The sequence below is a fragment of the Bubalus bubalis genome, chromosome 23 (assembly GCF_019923935.1).
Source record: "Bubalus bubalis isolate 160015118507 breed Murrah chromosome 23, NDDB_SH_1, whole genome shotgun sequence".
Lineage (NCBI taxonomy): Eukaryota > Metazoa > Chordata > Mammalia > Artiodactyla > Bovidae > Bubalus > Bubalus bubalis.
This window is the reverse complement of record NC_059179.1, coordinates 41,880,877-41,907,698: the sequence shown is the minus strand read 5'-3', so window position 1 is coordinate 41,907,698 and position 26,822 is coordinate 41,880,877. Positions and strand designations below refer to the sequence as shown.

The 26,822-nt window shown below is 45.0% G+C and overlaps 1 protein-coding gene across 20 annotated transcripts in view; it reads right to left on the bottom strand.

The window, feature by feature from the left end:
• TACC2 (transforming acidic coiled-coil containing protein 2) overlaps nt 1-26,822 on the bottom strand; it is a 233,932-nt gene that overhangs the window by 164,044 nt on the left and 43,066 nt on the right. For 17 of the 20 annotated variants that reach the window (XM_044935185.2, XM_044935187.2, XM_044935188.2 and 14 more), the window contains one exon: nt 23,164-23,276. In XM_044935185.2, coding sequence (XP_044791120.2) covers nt 23,164-23,276 — 113 coding nt within the window. The remainder of the gene's footprint in view (nt 1-23,163; nt 23,277-26,822) is intronic. The other 3 variants (XM_044935172.2, XM_044935177.2, XM_044935178.2) reach the window with 1 other exon arrangement.

Sequence of the window (26,822 nt, the reverse complement as noted above, 5' to 3'; positions counted from 1 at the left end):
TTAACCCTCTCAATGGTATTAGGAAAGGAGGGTCTTTGGAAGGTGATTAAGTCATGAGGGTGGAGCCCCCATGAAGGGATTAGTGCCCTTATAAAAGAGATGCTGGGAAAGATTGGGGGCAGGAGGAGAAGGGGATAACAGAGGATGAGATGGTTGGATGGCATCACCGACTCAATGGACATGGGTTTGGGTGGACTCTGGCAGTTGGTGATGGACAGGGAGGCCTGGTGTGCTATGGTTCATGGGATTGCAAAGAGTCAGACATGACTAAGCGACTGAACTGAATTGAAAAGAGATCCCCAGAGAATTCCCTTGACCCTTTTGCCATGTGAGGACTCCCAGAGAAGGCATCCACCTATGAACTAGGAAGTGGGTCCTCACCAGATTTGAAATCTGCTGGCACCTTGATATTAGATTTCTAGCCTCCAGAATCACAAGAAACATGTGTCTGTTGGCTAGGCCATCCAGTCTATGTCATTTTTATAGCCGCCTGAATGAACTGGGACAGAAGGCAAGAGGCTCTTTACCTGACTCCATCTAGCCTCTCACCACGCCCCTCACCTATGAGTTATACGTGACATCACTTGACAACTTCGAAGGAGGTGTGTTCAGGTGTCACTACACCAGTCATCCTGATTTAATGCCCATCTCTGCACATCAGTTCAGTATCAGTTCAGTTACCCAGTCGTGTCTGATTCTTTGAGACCCCGTGGACTGCAGCACACCAGGCTTCCCTGTCCATCACCAATTCCTGGAGCCTACTCAAACTCTTGGCCATTCTGTTGGTGGTGCTATCCAACCATCTTATCCTCTGTCATCCCCTTCTCCTCCTGCCCTCAATCTTTCCTAGCATCAGGGTGTTTTCCAATGAGTCAGCTCGTCGCAGCAGGTGGCCAAAATATTGGAGTTTCAGCTTCAACATCAGTCCTTCCAATGAATATTCAGGACTGATCACCTTTAGGATGGATTGGTTGGACCTCCTTGCAGTCCAAGGGACTCTCAAGAGTCTTCTCCAACACCACAGTTCAAAAGCATCAATTCTGTGCTCAGCTTTCTTTATAGTCCAACTCTCACATCCATACATGACTACTGGAAAAACCACAGCTTTGAATAGATGGACCTTAATGGTAAAGTAATGCCTCTGCACATATGACACTGAAAATATCTCAGATGGACCCGAGAGAGAGTTGGCTACTATCTCAACGAGATTAGCATTTTCAGACAAAAAGCAGGGCTCACAAGAGCAAAGAAGAGAAAACTAAAGAGGGTTAAGTTACATGAATCCCTCCAATCCTCAAGTGGTCACTAGGACAGACGTGCCCATGGAGAGTCCTGGCCTTGTGCTGATGGACAGGGGTGAAACCCCTAGAATTGCAGGTAAGATTCCTTGACTTGACCTCTGCAGAGCAGGATTTCTGAAATTCAATGGATTGTTCCAGAACCAGCAACTCTGTACTTGTGAACCTATTTTCCTTTTAATAGGCACTTTATGCTTAATTGTGTTCCACTCATTAGGTAGGGGGTCAAGTCGTTCAGTAGCTAATGAGATTAATAGCATGTAATTCAGAAATGAAGCATTCCTACTGATGTCTGCTTGGCAAGAAGCACAGAACACAGCTCCCTCTGCGCTGGCAACAAAAGAACAAAGCGGCTTTACTGATCTGCCTCTGAGAGCAGTGGCCAACTCAGAAGAGTGTGTGACTTCCCTTCAGGCTGCCTGAAGTCATGACCGTCTGGGGACAGGATGATAAATTCACTCCACTGGGGCACCCTGAAGACCTGCGGGTCTTATAAGAGAGCAACCAGGAATACATCCCCCAGAGTGTGAACACGGACTCCCTTCAAAATAACGACCCAGCCTTGGCTCTCTTTCACCTGAACTGAGCACCTGTAATCTCCGTGACTGCCCATCAGAAGCCAATTTTTAAACCAGATTAAAGTCACTCACCAGGAGGAGATTTGCCCAAGGGCAGGAAAAATTCTACAAAGTGATCTGTAAGGGCCCTGTATTAACTGGAGCTTACACAATGTCCTTCTGTGCTTCAAGATGGAATAAAATATGTGTAGGATGGAGGTTCAGCTCAGAATCTAAAGGCAAGCTCTTGTGGGCTGGGCAGTGTGTTCTAAATGCAAGGCTCTCAGCCCAAAGGGAGGGGGCACTGCCTTTGAGCTGAGGAGGGCAGAGCATAGAGACCACAGCCTCCCCGGTGCAGCCCTGATGCCCCCCACCAACAAAGGGAGAGGCACGGAGTGCAGAGACCTGGGAGGAGGGCTGATTTGCTGCAGCAAAGAGCTGAGCAGATGATGAAGATGCAGAGAAGGCCCTCCCCACCACCCGAGCTGGAGACAATCACATCCAGATGGGTTCCTAAGGCGTAGTTTCGAAGACGCACACTCAAGCCAACTAGGAATGCTTGAGAAGAGGAAGGAGACTGGCTGGGGGAAAAACAAACATGGTCTCTGCACTACCAGGCTTCAAGGGAACCAGCAAAACCATAAAGCAAAATCACCAAGATGGACAACTGCCACATCCTGAGTATTTACTAAGGCCAAGCCCACGCTAAGCACTTTTCAGTTCTGATGACATTTAATCCACACAGTAGCCAGGCAGAGTGGATGTCGCCCCGCCCCTCAATGTACAAACGAAAAAATATCCACACAGAGCTTCCAGACCAGACCCGGGTCGCACGCAGAACTCCTGGTACAAAGTGAGACCAAGCCTCCCTGGCTCCAGGCTCCCGCTGCCTCTGGCTGCCTCGTACTTGCTGGCCTCGCCTCTCCTGGACCAGGGCAGCAAACTCTTCTCCCACCCACTCCAGCCCCTGCACTCTGTTCTCCAGGCTGCAGCCAGAACTATGGCTTAGACATGAAAGCCTGATCCTGTCACCCTCATGGGAAGACCCTCCGGTGATGACTTCAGTTTGCAGTCATCTGTGCCCCCAGCCTGCCTTTCCCGCAGCATCCCACACAGAGCTCCCCATCCCTGCATCTTCCTGGAGCTGGAGCTCTCCTGCTTCTCCCTGAGAATCTCAGACCCAATCTCCACTTCTCAATGAAGCCTCCCTGGCCTGGCCTCTGGGATCAGATATCCTTCGACAGCCCCACCGAGTGAGGGCAGTAGCCACGGCTACCATCAAGAAGGATGACCGTTTCTCCCTCTGGAGTATGATGGAGACTGGGTCTTGCCTCTTTTAAGTCTTATGTCTCTGGTGCTTGGCATATAGCAAACATTGAATATATGAATGTGTCAGTGGATGGATGGATGGATGGATGGGCGCATGAATGGATGGATGGATGGTTAGGCTGTTGTTTTTCAGTCACTCAGTCATGTCTAACTCTTTGCAACCCCATGGACTCAGCACTCCAGGCTTCCCTGTCCTTCAGTATCTCCCTGAGCTTGCTCAAACTCACATCCATCGAGTTGGTGATGCCATCCAACCATCTCATCCTCTGTCGTCCCCTTCTCCTCCTGCCTTCAATCTTTCCCAGCATCAGGGTCTTTTCCAATGAGTCAGCTCTTCACATCAGGTGGCCAAAGTATTGGAGTTTCAACTTCAGCATCAGCCCTTCCAGTGAATACCCAGGACGGATTTCCTTTAGGATTGACTGGTTTGATCTCTTTGCAGTCCAAGGCACTCTCAAGAGTCTTCTTCAACACCACAGTTCAAAAGCATCAATTCTTCAGCGCTGAGCCTTTTTTATTGTCCAGCTCTCACGTCCGTACATGACTACTGGAAAAACCATAGCTTTGACTATACAGGCCTTTGTCGGCAAAGTAACGTCTCTGCTTTTCAATATGTCATCTAGGTTTGTTGAAGCTTTCCTTCCCAGGAGCAAGTGCCTTTTAACTTTGTGGCTGCAGTCACCATCTGCAGTGATTTTGGAGCCCAAGAAAATAAAATCTGCAACTGTTTCCACTTTTTCCCCATCAATGAGACCTGATGCCATGATATTTGTTTTTTGAATGTTGAGCTTTAAACCAGTTTTTTCACTCATATATCTAGAAAAGGACTAAAATCATTAATGGAGACATCTTCTCATGACTAGCAGCAAGCTTCTACCAAGATCTGTGCTTGACAGCATGTACCCCCTTCACCGAAATAATATATAACACTGACTTTTGCCCCACCTCTTTGGAGCAGTTCCTCAGAGTTCCCTGAAATGCTGTCTCCCAGTCTATAGCCCTCATTTTGCCCCCAATAAAACTTAACTCACAACTCTCACACTGTGCTTCTTTTTTTTTTTTTTTCAGTTGACAATGGGATGAATAGATAAGTGAAGAAAAAATTTTTTTTAACTGACACCATAACTACTCACTTAGGGTGACTCATGTACTGTGGGTATGGATCACCATTCCAGAGACTTCAGATAAGAAATTTACATTCTGAGTGATCTGTGCAAAGAACTCTCGAGTTAATAAGGCAATGACAACCGCCATGCTTTAACAACCATAACATGGTATTTCCGAGAAAGGTACCTCTTCAGCAACTTCTTTGTGATCCTAGCAAATTAGGTCCAATCCGCATTCTCTGTCCTAACTTGTCCGAACAACACTCCCTACATGGATGCCAGGGAGCCTGCTGACCTTGGCAACCCCATCAGACTCAACTGTATATTTTAAATGCAGTTTTAACTCTTTTCTGTGCTCATTCTGTGTTAGAAAAAAGAAAGACCACAATGCTTGGGCAATTCAAGCAATAGATGAAAGGAAAATATTGGTAGGGTCTAAAACATTATTGGGGAGAAACGGCTATGTGCAAGGGTGAATAAAATACCAAAGCATGCTTAATATTTAGCCTACACTTTGCCACGTGAACTTTTATATGACTTTAAGGTCAACGTGTTGGCACACTCATGAGACTCCATTATCCAATGCGAAGAACTGACTCATTTGAAAAGATCCTGATGCTGGGAAAGACTGAAGGCGGGAGGAGAAGGGGACAACAGAGGATGAGATGGTTGGATGGCATCACCGACTCAATGGACATGAGTGTGAGTAAATTCCGGGAGCTGGTGATGGACAGGGAGGCCTGGCGTGCTGCAGTCCATGGGGTTGCAAAGAGTCGGACACAATTGAGCAACTGAACTGAACTGAACTGAAAGGTCGATGTGTTGGCACACTCATGAACTCCATTATCCAGCACAGTGGAGGTGGGTACAGGCAACTGCATTCCAAAGAAAGTTAAAAAACTGTCTTGTTGTCGATTTTTCTCAGCACTCCTCATGTGGGGCTGACCCAGTTGTGTGGTCCCTAGCTTCAGTGCTGAGCTTGAAGTGTGACCCACAAGCCTTCCCTGTAGCTGGAATGAATTCTGTGTCTCTTCCTTCTGTCTGTCACTGTACTTCAAATGAATGTAGATATTAGCACAAGAAAATAGAAATTCACTTAAATACATTTATGGCATAATAATTATTTCTGGTCATTTGAATGCTTCTTAACAGTCAAACATCAAAAATAAAACTACAATCCCATCAGAGGAGATATCTGGGGCTTTTTTTGTTAATTTTTAATCTAATAAGATATTTATTGGATAAAATTAGTAAGATGTGATTACAAAGTGAAATTTCTGTAACTGTTATTCACAATTAGTCATTAAATGTCTTTAATGCTGTATACAGGTAGTTTTTTGTTTGTCTTATGCATATTTATATATAAATATATATGGCTTCCCTGATGGGTCAGATGATAAAGAATCCACCTGCAACGTGGGAGACCTGGATTTGAACCCTGGGTTGGGAAGATCCCCTGGAAGAGTGCATGGCAACCCACTCCAGTATTCTTGCCTGGAGACTCCCATAGACAGAGGAGCCTGGCAGGCTACAGTCCATGGGGTCACAGAGTCAGATATGACTGAGTGACTTTGCACACAGCACAGCACATATATTCCTTTTCAGATTCTTTTCCATTATAGGTTATTACAAGATACTGACTAGCGTTCCCTGTGCTACATAGTAGGTCCTTGTGATTTACTTACTTTATATATGGTAGTGTGTATATGTTAATCTCAAATTCCCAATTTACCTCTACCACCCTGGCCAGGCTCCACTGTACTCTTTGGTAATGATAGTTTTGCTGTCTTAGAGATATTTATTTTTATGCACAATAAAATAAAAGATTGTTAAAACTCTAATGAGCACAAATCAAGAAAGTGGGCAGAATATTTAACTGAGAACATGAAGATCTCCTGAACTGCAAGTTAAATCCTACTAGTCATCCTTGGCGGAGAAGGCAATGGCACCCCACTCCAGTACTCTTGCCTGGAAAATCCCATGGACGGAGGAGCCTGGTAGGCTGCAGTCCATGGGGTCGCTAGGAGTTGGATACGACTGAGCGACTTCACTTTCACTTTTCACTTTCATGCATTGGAGAAGGAAATGGCAACCCACTCCAGTGTTCTTGCCTGGAGAATCCCAGGGACGGCGGGGCCTGGTGGGCTGCCGTCTATGGGGTCACACAGAGTCAGATGATTAGATTATGGGGTATTTATTTTGATACCACAAGGGTATTTTGAATAAGAAATAGTGGTAAACATATTTTTGTTATATTCCTTCTTGATAAGGCTTCTGACACATTTTATAAAAATTTTCCTCCCTTAGCCAACAAAGTACAACAACAGGGAACATAATGCAGTTTTCTCTTGATGACTGAAAAATCTTTCAGGGAATTTGGGCCACCCTCTGAAAAAGAAGATATTACCAATGTTGCCTGTGTGAGACTGAGTTTGAAAACGTGACTAAGGATTTCTTGTTAGAACAATCCCCAGCCACAAGCCATTTTGCTGAGATGCGTCTCTCTGTAATCCCAGTGGTCTACATGGCAGGGGGACTTGTCGGAGCAGGGGGGTGGGGGCAGGTGATGAGTCAACATTAGTGGGGGCCAAGCTGGTTCAATGTCAAAGACATAAAGACCATTCTAGGCTCCTTCCCGGCTCTAACACAGCAGCAGTGACGCATTTTGGAAGATTAATTGCTGTCAAAGTTGGCATTTGAGGCTGTAAAAAAGACACAAGAGACAGCAAGTGTCTGCGATACAAGCTGCTCTTGAAGAGAAAAAAGAAACAACTCTTGCTCCTGGCATCCTCTCTCTTATTATTTTTTTTTTCTAGAAGGACTCCCTACTGCTCCCAAAATAAATGCCAGGTGTTTTTTGCTGCATTTCCATTTAAAGAAAGAAACTTGATACAGTAGACTGTACAAGGTTTTCAGGGAGCCAGGGTTGGAAAATGTCATATAAAGAATTATTAACTAACAGGGGCTTGGGCTGATAGGAGATTGGCTTCTTTCGGAGTCGTGGGAGATGAAGGGCAGGGATCTCTGGAGATGGAAAGGAGTAGAGTAAGCCCTGCTATTGCCTCAGCTTACGGACTGGAGAGTGTCCCAGGGTAGGGGACCCCAGCTTGAGCCAGTTAGCCTCCCTGACTTAAGGAGATGAAGCTGGATGTCAGCAGCGACCAAGGCATCTAGAGTTCCCAAGACAAATTACCAAGACGCAAAAGCTGCACAAAAAGAGAACTCCAGAGATACACAAAATACTGATTGGCGTGTATATGTATGGAAACCACAGGAGACTAGGTACCGACCGCCTGCAAGGTTTATAAGAGAGAATCCTTAAAGCTAATACAGGGCTGGGAATAGTTCCCATTCCTACCAACCAGGGTGGAAAACTTCATAATTGATGGGACATCTGTTAGAGTACTAAGAAGGCTCTTGCCTCAGAAGTGGAGAAAATTAACACTGCTCTAGTCCCTCCTAACAATGCTTAAAAGCAAAACCCCAAAAGATTAACCTGTTCCAAATAACTGCAACCCAGAGCAGAGTTCAAGAATATTTATAGGAATTCAAAAATATCCAGAATCTGGAAGCATAAAGTCCACAGTGTCTGGCATTCAAATAAGCAGGAAAATAGACCCATATTGAAAACTCAATTCATCAAAGCCAACCCAGAAATTGTGCAAATAACAGAACTAGTACACAAAGACTTTTTTAAAGTAATATAACTGTAGTACATATGTTCAGGATGCTAGAGAAAAGTACATGTGTTATGAATTGGACATTGAGTGTTATTGGATGCTAGAGTGTTAACTACAGACATGGGTGATAGTAATATAAAAAAGACCAAAATCAAACTTCTAGAGATGAAAAATACAGTTCCTGAAATGAAAAACACACTGGGATGGATTAAAAACAGATTAGTCATTATAGAGAAAATTAGTGAACTTGAAGACATCAGATTAGATCAGTTGCTCAGTCGTGTCTGACTCTTTGCGACCCCATGAATCACAGCACGCCAGGCCTCCCTGTCCATCACCAACTCCCGGAGTTCACTGAGACTCACGTCCATCGAGTCAGTGATGCCATCCAGCCATCTCATCCTCTGTCGTCCCCTTCTCTTCCTGCCCCTAATCCCTCCCAGCATCAGAATCTTTTCCAATGAGTTAACTCTTCGCATGAGGTGGCCAGAGTACTGGAGCTTCAGCTTTAGTATCATTCCTTCCAAAGAAATCCCAGGGCTGATCTCCTTCAGAATGGACCGGTTGGATCTCCTTGCAGTCCAAGGGACTCTCCAGAGTCTTCTCCAACACCACAGTTCAAAAGCATCAATTCTTCAGCGCTCAGCCTTCTTCACAGTCCAACTCTCACATCCATACATGACCACAGGAAAAACCATAGCCTTGACTAGACGAACCTTTGTTGGCAAAGTAATGTCTCTGCTTTTGAATATGCTATCTAGGTTGGTCATAGCTTTCCTTCCAAGGAGTAAGCGTCTTTTAATTTCATGGCTGCAGTCACCATCTGTAGTGATTTTGGAGCCCCCCAAAATAAAGTCTGACACTGTTTCCACTGTTTCCCCATCTATTTCCCATGAAGTGGTGGGACCGGATGCCATGATCTTCGTTTTCTGAATGTTGAGCTTTAAGCCAACTTTTTCACTCTCCACTTTCACTTTCATCAAGAGGCTTTTGAGTTCCTCTTCACTTTCTGTCATAAGGGTGGTGTCATCTGCATACCTGAGGTTATTGATATTTCTCCCGGCAATCTTGATTCCAGTTTGTATTTCTTCCAGTCCAGCGTTTCTCATGATGTACTCTGCATATAGACATAGCAATAGAAATTCTCCCAAAATGAAACACAAAGAGAAAAAGACTTGAAAAAAAGAAGAACAGATTCAGATTACCAGTGAATGGTAGGACAACTTCAAGCAGCTGGAGGCATGTGTAGCCGGAGTCCCAGGGTGGCAGGGAGATTAAAAAAAAAAAACACTTGAAGAAATAATGACTGCAAAATTTCCAAATATGATGCAAACTGTAAACCCACAGACCCACAAATCTAACTATTAATAATTTCAAGCATAAAAAATAAGAAGACACTTATACCAAGGCATATCATAACCAAATTGCTTAAAATCAGTGAAAAAGTAAAATATAATAAAGTCAGTCAGAGCAGGGAAAAAAAAAGACAGAAGAACAAACTTAGGATGACATCAGATTTTGGTTGGAAACAATGCAAGCTACAATACAATGGAGCAATAAAAGGGGGAAAAAAAATTGTCTACTTGTAACTCTTTGCCCAGTGAAAATAAATTTATAAAACATAGATGAAATAAAGATTTTTTCAGACATACAAAAGCTAAAAGAATTCAACATCAGCAGATCAGTATTTCAAGAAATATTGAAGGCAGTCCCTTAAATCAAAAGAAAATAATACCAGATGGCCATCAGTATTTATATGAAAGAATAAAGAGCACCAGAAATGCTAACTATGCAGGTAAATGTAGTCACTTTTCCTTATTTAAGTGGCTTTTAAAAGATGACTGGCTATGCAAAGCAGAAATAACAGATATTGTAGGATTGGTAACACAATCGTAGGAGTAAAATGTCTATCAACAATAACAGAGGGGTGGCCGGATGGGGGGTTAAAAAAAAAAACAAAAAAAACACAATAGCACAAAGGCCAAAAGTGGAGAAACCCAAGTATAATTTTGCAAGATTCTTCTAATATATGCGAAAGGTGCAATATCACTTAATAGTAGATTGTGATACATTAAAGATACATATTATAGATCCTGAAGCAACCACTTAAGATAACACAAATACTGTAGCTAATAAATCTAAAGGGAAGTAAAGGACAATCGTATAAATAATGAACATTTTTAAAAGGCCAAAATGGAAGGAAAATGAACCAAACAAGAGATGGACAGAGAAAACAATAAGACTGTAGATTTAAACCAACCATATTAATAGTCATGTTAAATGTAAATATTGTAAGTACTCCAGTCAAAAGCTGGAGATATTCAGAGTGCATCGAAAAAGCAAGACCCAACTTATATGCTACCTACAAAAAAGGCACTTCAAACTTTGCTTAAGAAGCACAAATCTGTTAAGAGTCAGAAAATGAAGGGGGGAAAGATAGAGCATGAAAACACCAATCAATAGAAAGCTGTTGTCTCTATATTACATCAAAGTCAATTTTAGAGCAAAAACATTACCAAGTGGAAAAAAGATTAAATGAAAAAGAGGTCAATTCATTAAGAGGATGTAACCATTCTGAAAGTTTATCTACCTAATAACTGAGCTTCGAAGCACATAACACAAAAACTGATAAAAGGAGAAATGAACAAATACACGATTAAAAGGTAATAGTTCCATACACTTTTCTCAATAATCGATAGAAGAGATAGACAATCAGAACAGATACAGAAGACTGGAACAACTACTACAACCAACTTGACCCTCTAACATTTATTAAACACTAGTCAATAGTGGTGGAGAAGGCGCTGGCACCCCACTCCAGTACTCGTGCCTGGAAAATCCCATGGACAGAGGAGCCTGGTAGACTGCAGTCCATGGGGTTGCTAGGAGTCGGACCCCACTGAGCGACTTCACTTTATTTTTTCACTTTCATGCATTGGAGAAGGAAATGGCAACCCACTCCAGTGTTCTTGCCTGGAGAATCCCAGGGACGGGGGAGCCTGGTGAGCTGCCGTCTGTGGGGTCGCACAGAGTCGGACACCACTGAAGTGACTTAGCAGCAGCAGCAGCAGCAGTCAGTAGTGGCAGAATTAATTTTTCTCAAGTGTAAGTGAAACATTTATAAGACAGATGATATTCTACACATTAAAAAAAACTCAATAAATTTTAAAAGAGTTAAATTATTCAAAGTATATTATCTGGTTACAATGGAATTATATTGGAAATCAATAACAGAAAGGTAACTGGAAAATCTCCAACTATTTGGAAATTAAATGATACACTTCTAAATAGCCTATGAGTCAAAGAAGAAATGAAATTGATACATTAGAAAGTATTTGAACGAAATGAAAACTCAAATATCAAAATGTGTCAGATACAGTTAAAGCAGCATTTAGAGTGGCTTTTAAGACACTCAAGCACCTATACTAAAAAAGGAAGATTCAAAGAAATGACCTGTTTCTACCTTAAGAAACTAAGAAACTATAACACGTGTTATACTTAACACTACTGAACGGTACTACTAAACACTACATTGGTTAAGGTGGTAAATGGAATGCTTTGCCTTTTTAAACCACAGTAAAAACAATTTTAAAAAATCAGTAAGTAGCAGTGTGTAAAAGAAACCAGATACCAAAGTATACATACTGTTCAGTACCATTAATACGAAGCTCAAGAAGTGGCAAAACTAGTCACCGGTGGTGGAAGTTCAAATAGTTGTTATTCTAGGACAGAGGTACTGAGGAAGTGACATGAGTGAATGAACGGGGTGAGGGAGATAGATCTGAGTGTGATTACGGGTGCACAGGAGTGCAAATACTCATCAAGCTCGGATTTATACACTTAAACAGTATGCATTTTATACAGATACAAAAAAGGTAATCGGGAAAAAAAGAAACTACGGAGACCAAAAATACTGGTGCTTGCCAGGGGAGGGAGGAAAGGAAGGAGGGAGGAAGGGATGAATAAGCGGAACCCAGGAAATGTTCAAGGCTGGGAAACCATCCTGTACGATGTTATAATGGTGAACACATGACAATGTATAATACAAAGAGTGAAACTTAATGGAAAGTACAGATTTTAGTTCATAATTATCAACACTTGTTCATTAACTGTAGCAAATGTACCACATTAATGCACAATCTTAATAATAAGGGGGAACTGTTGGTGATGGACAGGGAGGCCTGGCGTGCAATTCATAGGGTCGCAGAGTCAGACACGACTGAGCGACTGAACTGAACTGTACAGAGAAGGGATGGCTTCAGGGAGTTCTCGGTACCATTGTTTTTTGGTAAAACTGCTCTAAAAATAGCTTATTAATTATTCAAATATATTATACATTTATATAACATTTATATTAACATGTTTAAATATTTTTAGATTTAAATATATAATTTATTATCGTATATATTTAATAGTTTATAATTTTTTAAACTGACTCATTGGAAAAGACCCTGATGCTGGGAAAGATTGAAGGCAGGAGGAGAAGGGGACGACAGAGGATGAGGTGGTTGGATGGCATCACTGAGTCAATGGACATGAGTTTGAGCAACTTCCGGGAGTTGGCGATGGACAGGGAGGCCTGGCGTGCTGCAGTCCATGGGGTCTCAAAGAGTCGGACACGACTGAGCGACTGAACTGAATGATATATAAAATGCATACATGTACAAAGCTATCACAATCAAGGAAGAACTAGAAATAAACAGAGAACTCTAAGGGAAACACACTAATATTTTAAGAACAGTTGTCTGTAGGTGCTGATTGCTTGTCCCCCTCTACTTTCTAATTTCCTTTGTTTTCCAAGTACTGTTTCAGACTGGAACAGCACTATTCTTCACTTCTTAAAGGTTCTGGGCTGAAACCAGAAGAGCAGACGCACACCTAACTCAGCACGTGACCTTCTTTCCCAGCCAGCGTCAAAAGTCCGCGAGCGCCCTCCTTCCCTCCCTCCCTCTCTCCTCCCCGTGTTTACTTCCTGCCAGAGATAAACAGTGAGTCAGAAGTTGGACCGGCCACACCCGCCCTGCGACACACCCTGCCTTGGCAGGAGCCTGTTACAGATCCGGGATCCAGAATCCAGGACTTCAGAAAGCTTTGTTTAAAGGAACAGAATCCACTGCTTTAAGAAACAGGGAGGGGGGGCGGTAATGAAGCGCCGGCCCTCAGCCGCTGCTCATAAAACTGACCAGATCTTTTTCGATTTTTCTTTTTTCTAGGTCTGAGAACTGACCTTCTTTAAAACAGAGTGGGGTTTGCTTTCTAATTATGGAGACCACGACACAAATCTTTTCAGGCACCTGTAAGAACTCAGCCTCATGATTGTGGGCCTGGGCTTTGGCATCAAACCAAACTGGATTCTAGCCCTTAGCATGCCAGGTTCTACCTGTGTGACCTGGGGGCTAGCTAGTTCCTTAACCTCTCTGAACCTCAGTTTCCTCATATAACCCCTCAGGTCACCTGCATTCATCCACAGAGTTGCTGGGTAAGGTATGTGTTTATGTCCTGAGTCCACTGACCAGCATGCAGTGGCCTTGGTTCAAAAATAATCGATAAGGAAAACGAATCTGAAAAAGAATATGTAGTTGGTGTTGTTTAGTCGCAAAGTCATGTCCAACTCTTTCTGACCCCATGTAGCCCATCAGTCTGTTCTGTCCATGGGATTTCCCAGGCAAGAATACTGGAGTGGGTTGCCACTTCCTCCTCCATGGGATCTTTCCAATCCAGGGACTGGACTCTGAATCCCCATTTCCTGCATTGGCAGGCGGGTTCTTTACCACTGAGCCACCAGGGAAGCCTACATACATATATACTGAATCACTTCGCTGTACAACTGAAACTAACACAACATTATAAATCAACCATACTTCACCTGGTGACTCAGATGCTAAAGAATCTGCCTGCAATGCAGGGGACCCCGGTTTGATCCCTGGGTTGGGAAAATCCCCTGGAGAAGGGCATGGCAACCCACTCCAGTATTCTTGCCTGGGGAATTCCATGGACAGAGGAGCCTGGTGGGCTACACTCCACAGGGTCGCAAAGAGTCAGACATAGCTGAGTGACTAACACACTTCAAATTAAAAAATAAAAATGATTTTTTTAACAAGTCAGTACGTGGGAATTCCCTGGTGGTCCACTGGTTAAGAATCTGCCTTACAATGCACAGCACTCGGTTCAGTCCCTGATGGAGAACTAAGATCCCCTAGGTCACAGGGCAACTAAGCCCACGACACAACTAGAGAGAATCCCAGGACTGCAACTAAGGTCCAATGCAGACAAAATAAATAAATTAGCAAATATTTTTTAAAATACATAAAAATTAAAAAGTCAGCACAATAAGTCCCCTACAGAGGAACCTCTAAGTTTTTAATTTTCAAGGTCCCAACCCTCCAATCACAGAATTGGTTCCCCTGGCAGCCAGCCCCCACTTTTAAGTGCTTTCCAAAATTTGCTTCATTAGCATAACAAAAGACACCTTTATTGCTCTCACCACTTAGGAAATTCCAAAGGTCTTAGGAGCTCAGTGCCAGGGCTGGGATGAAGACCAAATATATGTTTCTTGTTATCAATCACAAGACCACAGGTATACAGCAGGAAATGAGCCATCTGTGAAGCACAAAGGAGAACACTGCTCTTCTCTCAAATGTGGGGGGCCGCCCTGAGTTTCCCCTAGTTTGAGACAGGGTTTGTGATAGTCATTTCGCTGTCTGGTCAGACTGGTACCACACACGCAACAGGGTTTCCTCCTGGACACTGGGTCTGTGACTGTGGAACTTGGCAGGTAGACCCGATCAGGCCAGTTTTTCATATGTCAGCAAATGTCTCCGTTTACTTAACTGCTTAAGCCCAAACTTCAGGAATCTTCTTGATTCTTCTCTCCCTCCTAAATCCCATCCTTCAGCAAGTCCTGGCATCTTTTTAGCTTCAAAATACGCAAGATATGCAAAGCCGCATATGTTTCTCCATCTTCACTGTTATCACCCTAGTCCTTGCATCATCAGTGGGTCAATATCATCCACAGAAGGGTAAAACTGGCTCTCAGGAGGCAGAAAAAAACCCTTAGCTATTACATCTGAGCATGTTTATGTGCTCAGATACTCGGTCATGTCCGACTCTTTGCAACCCTATGGACTGTAGCCTGCCAGGCTCCTCTGTCCATGGGATTCTCCCAGCAAGAATACTGGAGTGGGTTGCCATTTCCTCCTCCAAGGGATCTTCCCTACCCAGGGACTGAACCAGAGTGTCCTGCGTCTCCTGCATTGGCAGGCGGATTCTTTACCACTGGCACCACCTGGTTTGTGGCCGTGCAAAGACCACAGTCCACAGACATACACAATATATCTATGGGATTGAACTTTCTTGGGGACAGGGAAGGCAACGAGGAATGATGTATCTACAGAGGTTCCCATGGGAGGACAGAGAAAAGAAGATCATGAAAATAAGGATGGGCTTCTCTGTCCTGGCTCCAGGCACCCCTGCAGCTTTCAGGGTCCTGCAATGGCCTCTCCTCAGACCTCCTGGCCTGCAGTCTTGCTCCCTTGCATTCTCCATACAGCAACCAGAGCAGTCCTGCTGAACACATATTGGTTCATGGTATCTAAATCTGGATGTCTTACCATAGCTGGCCTTCAAGGCCCAAGCCTGGCTGACCTGGCCCATGCCCACCTCCCGCTCCTTCACGAGCCTCCTTCAGTTTCTCTAACAAATTCATTTCCCCCTCAGGTCTGTGTACTGCCTGATCCTCCCCCTAGATCTTCCCTTGCCTGCCCGCTTTCTGTCATTCCAAACTTAGTTCAAGTATCACTGAAGAAGGAATTCATAGGGCCTGGACCCCATCTTAGGCCTGTTCATGCTGATCATGCTCGGCCACCTTTCCAATGGACTCTGAACTCTGTGTTTAGTGCCTATGAAAACAACAACAGAAGGATAAGACCCCCTCCAGACAGGGGAACCTTGAAGATAGTATCTAGGTTAGTCATCGCCTAAGAGAAAACATACACTAATCACCCCTTCCTCCAGACAGGCCATAAATTTTTCTGTATCTATCAGAGTGTAACCTCGGGTTTATTGATTATTGGCTAATTGTTTGACTGAGCACATAGCACATGAATGATGGGGTTATTGGGATTGTATTTTCCTGGGTTTATGTTAGTCCCAAGGAATTTGGAGTGGTGGGTTCAGACATGTACACATGGGATATAAAAGATTTTCACAGATGCTGGTCGGGGTCCTTGGCTAAGAGGAGACTCTGCCTTGGGCCCGCCGGTGTAAGAAACTGCACTCCACTATCTGCATCGTCCTTCTGAGTGAGTTTGTTTCCCGGAATGTGTGGCTACAACATCATCCCCCTCCTTGACCATCTAATCCAATGGTCCTCAAACCTTAGGGTGCATCAGAACAACCTAACTGCTTCTGGGGAGGGCTCACCCCAGAGCCTGGAGAAGAGCCCAAGACTTAGCATTTCTATCAAGTTCCCAGGTGATGCGGAGCCTGCTGATCTGAGATCCCCACTTTAATCACCAGTCTAATCCAAACCAGCCACTCCCTTCTTCCTTACTGTCTATCACAACACCCACTGGTGTCTTTCAGAGCTGTGACACTGCCTGAAAGGGCCCATCTGCCCTTGGTTTCCTACTTCTATGTCTGACTTCCTCACTGCAAGCTTCTCATCTGCTGGAGCCGAAGTCCCCAGCCTCCTAGGATGCGTGTGTTCCCAGTGCCTTCCAGAAACACAGGCCCCAAATGGATTCCCAACAGGCATTCAGGGAAAGAAAAACACAGAGGAGAAGATAAGAGGGGGCAGGAGTTTAATGTGTGCTAATTATCCCTGATTTCTGAGCCATACATATATATATATAAATTTATATATATATATAAACTTCACAGAAAAGCAAACAAAAGTCAGCTATGGCTACTGACCTGAGAGTCACCCCGGGGTCAGTGTGCCTCAAACTTTACCCTGAGAGTCACATGGCCTTTTCATTAAACACAGATTTGGGGACCTCACCCCAAACCTACTAGATCAGCCTCTTCAAGGGAGGGGGTCAAGACACGGGGTACTTTAACTCTCAAGAAGGTGAACCTAGAAGTCGATCACTATTCACAAATGTCCTGGCTGGAAACGATCACCCAGGGTGTTTATTCAAAACACAGACTCCTTGACTCCACATCTAGTGATTCTGATTCAGAAGGACTAGGATGGGGCCCAGGAATTTATAAACTTAACAAACACCTGAAAAAAAAAAAAACAAAAAAACAACAAATAAACACCTGGGTAAGTCCTGTGATCTGAGAAGTCTGGAAAACACCATCCCTTATGATTTCACTTACTATCTTTCAATCTTTCACCCTGATCTGTTTCTAAGCTATTAAATATAGTTTTAGAGTCACACCACACACACACACACACACACACACACACACACACACACGCACGGAAGCAGCAGCACAGGAATGAGCCAAGCTATCTGAGAATAACTTGTGTAAATAACTGAAGCCACCAAGAGGATATTAGAGCATTTGAGGCCACAATGCTCCATCATCACCCCGTTAAAGTATCACTCCTCCCCAGCCAGGGGCCAGCTTACATAAAGACCATGCCAACAGGGTTCCCAGAAAGCCTGATGGTCTTTTCTTCAATGTGTCTAAAATTGATCAGTTTCCCTATAGCAGTTCTCACTTTGGACATTCTAGTTTCCAATGTTGCATCCTTCTTTTAGGTTCTTGGTCTAGAACCTTAGCATCTTCTTAGACTCTCTCCTCTGCCTGCATCCAGACCATCTCCAGGTTCTGTGAGTTTGAAATCAAGGAAGACTCTGTGGGGCCTTTCTGGGTACAAACCACTCTCTTGTTCCTACCTCTTGTTTGACCTTCCCTGAATTCCAAAGAGCAGACTCAAGCAGTTAATGATTAGAACAATTGAGTCACAGGACTTCCAGTTCCTCCAGAAGGGATATAAATAAACATTTCCTGGTGGAGGATGGTGACTGCATGCTGACCAAAAGTATGTAGATACCAGACTAGTTGGAACTAGAAAGCTGGTGACTGAGAGTCCACAATCACCACCCTGTTGTTGTTGCCAGTTGCTCAGTCATGTCCAACTCTTTGCGACCCCCTGGACTGCAGCAGGCCAGGCTTCCCTGTCCTTTCCTATCTCCTGGAGTTTGCTCAAACTTATGTCCATTGAGTCAAAGATGCTACCCAACCATCTCATCCTCTGCTGCCCCCTTCTCCTCCTGCCCTCAGTCTTTCCTAGTATCAGGATCTTTTCCAATGAGTTGGCTCTTCACATCAGGTGGCCAAAATATTGGACCTTCAGCTTCAGCATCAGTCCTTCCAGTGAATACTCAGAATTGATTTCCTTTAGGATTGACTGGTTTAATCTCCTTGCTGTCCAAGGGACTCTCAAGAGTCTTCCTCAGTACCAGTTTTGAAAGCATCAATTCTTCGGTGCTCAGCCCTCTTTACGATCCAACTCTCACATCCGTACATGACTACTGGAAAAACCATAGCTTTGACTAGATGGACCTTTGTCGGCAAAGTGATGACTCGACTTTTTAATACACCGTCTAGGCTTGTCCTAGCATCACCCTGTTACCTACCATCAACCAGTAAGAAAACTGTTCATGAGCTGATCAACCCTCATCCATTAATACTGCCTTTAAAATCCCTTCTCTGAAAGCCATCAAGCAGTTTAGATCTTTTGAGCATTAGATGCCCATTCTCCTTACATGGTAGCCTGAAAAAAGCACTGTACTTCCATTCAGCACAGCTCAGTGTCAACAGATCAGCTTTGCAGCAAGTGCAGCAAGCAAACCCGAGTTTGGTTCAGTAACAGGTTCTCCCCTGGGATGGTTTCCCAGCCACCATCCTTCTACTAAAGAGCATCCCCTAGGGCCCTTCCAGCCTCCCAACTCCAGTGCATTAATCAGGCCCTAAATTCCTGGAACACTTTGCTTGCACGCATAAACCCTTCTTTAAATACAAACCAACCAACCACAAAGCACTTCCCCAGCTTCCTGTTACCTGTAGGATAAAATCTCAACCCTTCCCCTGACCTCCAAGTTCTCTTCAATCTGGCATCACTTCTCCAGCCTTGTTTTTAATGAACATCCACCCCCAGGTCTGGGCTCACTTCCTGCTCTGCCTCTGAGAGGTCCAACTGGGAACTCTGCCCCTACCTGGAATGGCCTCTACAGTCATCCCTTCGGTTCAAGTTCCCCAGGATCCCAGCAGCACAGACCGACGGCTCACGCAGATCTCGGGCATAATGCAGTGCTTCTCAAGTGCGATCCCCGGACCAGGAGCACCTTGGAACTTGTCAGAAATGCTCATTCTCAGGCCTAGCCCCAGACCTACTGAATCAGAATCTCTGAAGGATGGGCCCAGCAACCAGGCTATTAACCAGCCTTGAAGGTGATTCTGATGCCTGCTCACATTTGAGAGCCAAAGAAGAGCAGTTAAGACTGCTGGCTGTTGAGTTTCCACTCTCCTTTCAGGGACAAAGCGGTGCCAGAAGTTTACCCGGGAATTTCTTAGGGACCCTCTGTGAGAAAGGTCAGTTATCTCTGAAATATTGCTTGGCGCCTGCCTCTGAGAATGAGCAAGTATGATGGTGAAGCACAGGAAATGGCCACTATCCAAGATCTTTCTTAACCTGCCAAAACTGTAGTTTCCTCTGGTGCAACCTAATGGCTTCATTATCTGGGGAAGATTGTATCATAAGATCCATCATGTTGTGCATGTTTAAAAGGCAAGGGTTCTTGGTACCCAAAGAAGGGAAGGGCTCCAAGAGACTGGACAGTGGAGCTGGAACCAGTCCAGATGCGTCTCCAGGGCAGCTGTGCTCGAGGGTGGACACTGATGAGCAGTAAGAGGAGCAGCCTAGGGTTGCGCTCATCGTGAGTGGGGACTGGGCCTCACGCTCAAGAGCCCAGGGATTTAGGCAGGGCAGAGCACCTGGGAGGCTCCGCCCAGCCTCTGCACAGTTTGGCCAATGCAGGGCTAAGTAACAACAGCGACACCCTGTGACAACTGGAAAGCAAAGCAGCTGAACTGCGGGGACTCCCTATTGGATGAAGATAGAACCTCTTTGGGGATGTATGAACCCGTTTTTATGTATTCAGAGGATAGAAGAGCTTCCGGGGGGATACAATGGACTTTCTACCACTAGGGCTTGGATGGCACAGTGCTCCAAGCCTCAGTTTCCTCCTCTGGAGAGTAGAGATGACGGCTTGTGCAGAAGGACAAATCTTTGGCTATATATATATACAGCAAGCAGGACCTTAGTTCTCTGGACCAGGAATTGAACCCATGCTCCCTGAAAGGGAAGCACAGAGTCCTAACCACTGGGAAACCAGGGAATTCCTTTTCCCCTCTCACTAATCACTGGCAATATTAACGTATGCCTTCCTCCTTATATTCTCTTGCCTTCAGGTCCAGCAGGGCCACTGCAGCCCTTTCTGTGTTTTCCAAGTAGAAAGTAGAAATAGTTTGAGGTCACTGGCATTTTCTATCTTTTGTAAAAATCTGTAGCGTGTCCTTCGAAGAAAAAGTGCTGGCTATCCGTTGAGGGAAAAGGAGAAGACAAATGCATTCAAGAACGATGAGGAGAGAGCAGGGGAAGGTCACGGGAAGTAGGGAATCTCCCAGCCTCCCTCCCTGCTTCCTAACTGTGTCCTCAGGTTCAAGATAAGATGAGCCCAGAATGCCGAAGGGAATGACCAGGGCTCCCAGCCTTACCAAAGTTCCCCCTGTGCCAGGTGTATCGTGAAAGCAGCCGTCTTAGGGCCCGAGGGGCAACAGGGCCTGAGCCAGTGGACATCTCAGTGATGATGGGGTGGGAGGAGACAGGTGACGGTCTCAGTAGATCAGGTCAGGAGAGGGGTTCCCAAGGACAATGACAGGGGCATTCCCACCAGCCTAGTGGAGTAAGGGCTCAATTGGAAATGAATTCATTTAAAGAAAAAAAAAATTTCGTCTCGTATGCGTAGAGCATTTGGCATAGTTTTTGGTGCCCCATCTGCAAAATGAACGTCAAATGCTAGGGTGATCATTACTGTAGATGCCAAGGGTGGCATGCCTCACTGAAACATCGCATGGGGGAACTTGGGTTCACACTCTCTTCCTGTAAACATCCTGTTTCCCGGACGCTTCTTGCTAGTTTCTGAGTTAGTGCAGAGCCCTGCGCCATAGACGTGGGCACATTCATGGAGGGGAATCATGTTTTAAATTGTGAACAGAAAGTTGCTTTTTTTGAGCTTGCTCTTAGAAGGCACCTCTTATGTTCAATTTGCATGCCAATTAGAGACAATTCGTCTTCAAGGCAAAGTTAATTGACTAAAGCTGAGGAACAAGAAATGAAAGACCTTTGAGCTGCTATTCCTCCCCAGTCCAGCTGGGACACAGGCCTCCCCAGGTAATTCCCAAACCTCTCAAAAAATCCCAGAACCACATGAAGATGGAGACAGAAGAGCTGGATGTTGGGTATCAGCCAGGAGTGACTTCCCTTGTGTAGGATTCCAGATCATTCGATTCATGATCATGGGAAGCCAATCTAGACTATCATCCAGTCAATTTAGAGCCAAATATTAAACCCTTTGTCCTGATTTTTTAAAAAAAAGTTCATGAAGGCGGAACAGCCATGGAACTCTGGGAGGCAAAGGAGGCTCCCATTTTGCAAAGAACTGAGATCAAAGGTGCCATTCAAGTTCATGCCTCTCTCAGCAAAAAAAGAAACCTCTGCCCCATATGATCATCATTTCCCTAAAGAAATCCAATGTTTATGCAAGACATTCAAAGTGCCTTCTCCTCAAACCACATAATCAGTTGTTCAGTTGCTAAGTCGTGTTCCACTCTGTTGCGACCCAGGGCACTGCGTAACCAAAGCCACCCAGAAAATAACACCAGAAGGCATGGAAATTCCGGCCACCAGGGGCCGCTCTTACTCACCCAGGACCTTCCATGCTGCTGCTGCTGCTAAGTCGCTTCAGTCGTGTCCGACTCTGTGAGACCCCATAGACAGCAGCCCACCAGGCCTCCCGTCCCTGGGATTCTCCAGGCAAGAACACTGGAGTGGGTTGCCATTTCCTTCTCCAATGCATGAAAGTGAAAAGTGAAAGTGAAGTCGCTCAGTCATGTCCGACTCTTAGCGACCCCATGGACTGCAGCCCACCAGGCTCCTCCTCCGTCCATGGGATTTGCCAGGCAAGAGTACTGGAGTGGGGTGAAATTGCCTTCTCCCAGGACCTTCATAGTTCAAAGCCAAAGCAAAACATGCTGCTAAAACTCTTCAAGTGAAAAGGGATTGCAAAGCTTTTGAAACCCAAAGTCAGTGACAGGGACTTGGTGGTGGGTGGCGGGGTGGTGATGGACACGGGACAGTGTGTATCATGCAGTTTTGCATTTTTGGTCCTTGCAGCTTTTGTTCATTTGTTCCTTTAAGGTCTATAACTACAGCATCCCAGAAGCTGGGCTTCAATTTGTTAAGGAAGGTTTTTCTAACCAGACCCTATGTTGAACTCACAGAAAATTATTCATTGCTTCCAGTGTCCTGACCTGTGTCTGTTCTGGGGACAGAATGTTCATGTCTGCCCGCCCTCTACTTCTGAATGATTCCAAACCTGTGGGTGCTGAACAGGAGCCCCAACGGGGAAATCAGGACCCGACTGCGGGCCGCATTGATAAACTACGGACGAGTGGGCCACACCTGCACTGGCTGTGTTCCGCTGTGGCACGGCAGCCTTGCTGGTTTCTGAAATGCATCCACCAGCCTCCCTGGGACTGGATGATTGCTCTTTGACTCCTCTGTCTCACCCTCTGGAAGCCCACCTTGACTTCTGTCTTGGAATCCAGACTCCAGCTTTGCCACCGATTAGCCACATCCTCCTAAGGCACTTGGCAGCCTTGATCTTTTTTATTGTAAGTTCTGAGAATGAGGATAAAAGACCTGGAATGCTGTGGCATGGAAGCCTATCATTACTATGCATCTCTGGGCAGGAAAATATTAATTTTCCAATCAGGCAGGTCTAGGCAAATCACAAAGAGGTCTAGGAACCACTGCTTGGAACATCTCACCACCGACGACTACATCATGGATTTTAGGATAAAATTTTCGAAGCAAACGGAGCAAAACAAACGCTGAGCAGGCCAAGAGCTGGCCACGCCTCGGGCTGGGTCACGCCTCTGGACCTGGTCCTACCTGGGCTGGTCTCCTGGGTCCGTGCCTTTGGGTGCCTCCTCGGGCTTCCTTTCTACTCTCTGACTGTTCCCAGGTGGTTGCACAGATCCTGGACTTCGCGCCAAAGAAGTCTTCTGGGCCACAAGAAAGAGACATTGGAAAGGAAATAAGTAGGAATCTTGGAAAACACAGAGACTTTATCAATAGGTCACTGATCGCAACACTGAAGAGCCAGGGGTGTTTTTGTTTGTTCGTTGTTTGGCTTTACCGTCCATCTGAGCGTTGACAGTGCTCGGCGCTGAGCGAGGCTTTGGAGGCACATGGTGAGCAAAGCCCTGCTCTCACCTAATGGAGGAGAAACACAGCAAACCAGCGATTTGAGCTGAGTCGGCTGGCTGTTTCAGTAAAGAAACATACTGGGGACACCCATCGCACTTTGGGGGCCATCTGCTTCTGAAGAAAGTGTGATATTGAATCTAAGATCTCAGTGCGTCTTGTCTGTGGCCTCACCTCAATGAAAATACACTTCCTGCCCCTGCCCTATGGTTTGCACACCAGAATTCAGCTGGAAACCGGAAAAAAATACTGAAGGGAGAAAATGAGGAGCCCTGGGGCCACTCACTGAGGTCTCAACCGTTCTAAGAGTTGGTCACCATTTCTTAAATGGCACAATAAGCTTGTCTGCTGTTCACATGATTTTTCAAACCAAAACGCAAACATTTAAAGCACAGTCAAAACGTCAAATTATAGGACAGAAAGAGATGAGATGTTTTAAAAACTCAATTTAAATGATGCTCATTTAAGTCTGATACAAATATCAGAAATGGGAGAAAGGACTTCTAGGAATCCCCAGCAGTATTCCTCAAAGCAGTGGTTGTCTTCTTTTTTTTAAACAACTTTTTAAGTATTTATTTTGGTTTTTGGTTGCACTGAGAGCCTTGTGGGATCTTACTTCCCCGGAGAACTAAATCCATGTCTCCTGTACTGGGAATTGAACCCATGTCTCCTGCAGAGGAAGCACAGAGTTTTAACCACTGGACCACCAGGGAAGTCCTCAGTGGCTGTCTTTTGTCTTCGAAGCGGGGTTCCTGAACCCCTGCTCCCCGAAACAACACACACACTTTCCTTTGGGGCCAGATCTGCCTCTTCTAAAGAACTGCTCTTCTGTCCGTCTGTCCCTAAGGTTCTCACAGAAAATGTCAATCCTAGCGCCCCTCACCCCTGCCCATCCGGATATGCATAAGAGTCAGCTTAAGGCAGGTCCTTCCTCAAGACTCCCCAGAGAAGCAGAGGAAGGGTAAACTGGCCACTGGCTCTGTTAGAATATGAACACAAGAGTTCCTGGCAGTCTGTCTCTGGCCACTGTGGAGGAAGGCAGGCTGCAGCAGAGAGTACAGACTCAGCCGGTAGAGAAAAGCCAAGACGGAATGTTTCCCCATCTGGCCTATTTCACTGAGGGGTCGGCTGCTTGTATTCACCCCATTGTGTCCAGAGGTGAAGTATAAAAGATGCTTCAGCTCTCGAGAGCCCAAAGTTTCCAGTGCTAAATAGGAATACTACAATTCGAAAAATCTTCATTCACTCTTGCTGAGACAGAATGAAGGGAAAGAACACAACAGTAATAAAGCACCTGTGTACTGAGCATTTACTAAGTGCCAGGCACTGGGCCAGCAGCTTGGCTTTCGGTCTTCACCTCAGCCTTACGAGGAAGATGCCATGTGTGTCTCTGGGGATTTTGTTGTTGTTATTTTAAAAATTTAATGGAAAATCTCATATATGGTAAATCTGACATACATATACTATCTCTAGATAGCTAGTGGAAGGTGCTGCTTGGCACAGGGAGCTCAGCTCGGTGCTCTGGGATGACCCCAAGGAGTGAGGCGGGGGTGGGAAGGAGGCTCAAGAGGGGTCGCAAAGAGTAGGACACGACTGGGCGGCAACAACAACAACAAATATATCCATAGAGCTGACTCATGCTGCGGTACAACAGAAACCAACACCACACTGTAAAGCAACCATACTCCAACTAAAAATAAAAAATTAACGGTAAATCTTCTTATGGGCTTATTTTTGATTTATCATCGCATTACTCAAATTTCTACATGAAGCCACTCCAGACAAAAATTTGAAGTATTTTGAGCTGTATTATCAGCACTCGTGTCGCTGTCTTAAAACAGGGGTTTTAAGAGGTTATGTATCTGGCCAAGATCACACAGCAGGGGAAGCTGGTGGACCTGATCCTCTCTGATCCCAAAGCCAGGGAGAGGCATCTCAGTGGAGGCGGGGAGCTGGGGTCGATTCCTCACCTAAGAGGGGAACTGTGGACCCCAGGCTGGCTTGATCTCCATGCTGGCTGACCCATTCCCTGCTCTGTCCTGTGGACCTCAGTCTTCTGATCTGTGAGTCCTGGACATAAATCACTCTCTAGAGTAGTATCAACACAATACAAACTTCCAGTCACAGTAAATTCCAACTCTAAAGCGTCCCTGACTCTTCTGAAGAAGGCTCTTTATGCCATCTTACTACCTTTGGGTGCCTGCTTTACAATTTTTACTATGATGACTCCAGAATCATAATACAGAGTGAATGACATTTTCATATCAGGGTCCTGAATTTTTAAAACTCTAACCCACTTCCTGCTTGTCTAACTGTCATACAGGTCTCAGCTCCAAATACCTTCTGCAGCCAGGCTTCCCTTTCAATTACCACATTATCTGCAAATAATTGAACAGATAAATCTCCTGCTTTTTATTCCATGATCAAGGGTAATTTAAAGTACTTCTGGAAAGACACTGATGTATCTAACAGCTCAGACAGATGCAAACAACAGAAGAATCAGGAGGCAGAGCTCTGCTCTCACCAAAGGTGGGGAGGGGACCACGTGCTGAATTTCCTCCGGCAAAGGAAATATGACAAGGCCTCAGATTTGTCTTCAGAGAAGAAAATAGGATAGACCTTTATCAGTTTTCAGCCCCACCTGTCCTCCTAATAGAAAGCAAATCTGTAAGAAGAACAGCAGTTCTCTCCAGCGAAAACAGACCTGGATGGAGTCAAAATAAAGGCAGTTGTACCATCTATGGGCACAGCACACTGCACTGGCAAAGTTATTTCACATCCTCTGATTCTTACAAAAATCCCTGTGTGCTAAGCAGGCAGGTAAAATGCGTTTTCCACTTCTCAGAAGCAGAAGGTTGAGGAACTTTTGCCAGGTCTAGTAATAACACCCAATGCCTGCATCGCATATTTTTTGGTATAATAACCATAGCAGATATTATCACGAACACTATCTATGTGCCACATACAGGACTCCACTGATTTTTCAAGCTTGCTTTACATCACTTCTCTTTTACAAAAGGCCTGTACATGTTTTCCCGAAACCACAACTACTGGGTCCACGTGCTCCACCTACTGAGTCCACACGCCACGCACCTTCCCTGGAAGCCACACTCAACATCCCAGCATCACGCTGCCGCATCTCTGAACTGTGTCTGTGAGCACATGGGCTTTATACAGTTTATTTTGTGCATCTATCAGCAAGAGATGTCCTAAGGTAATCACTTCTTTGCTTTAAGCCATATCAGCTTCCAAAAGCTTTCCTAGAAATGCTCTACATTCAGAAGGCAGACAACTGGGGTAGCCTGTACTATTTTTTTTTAAGTGCATAACATATTTGAACTCAT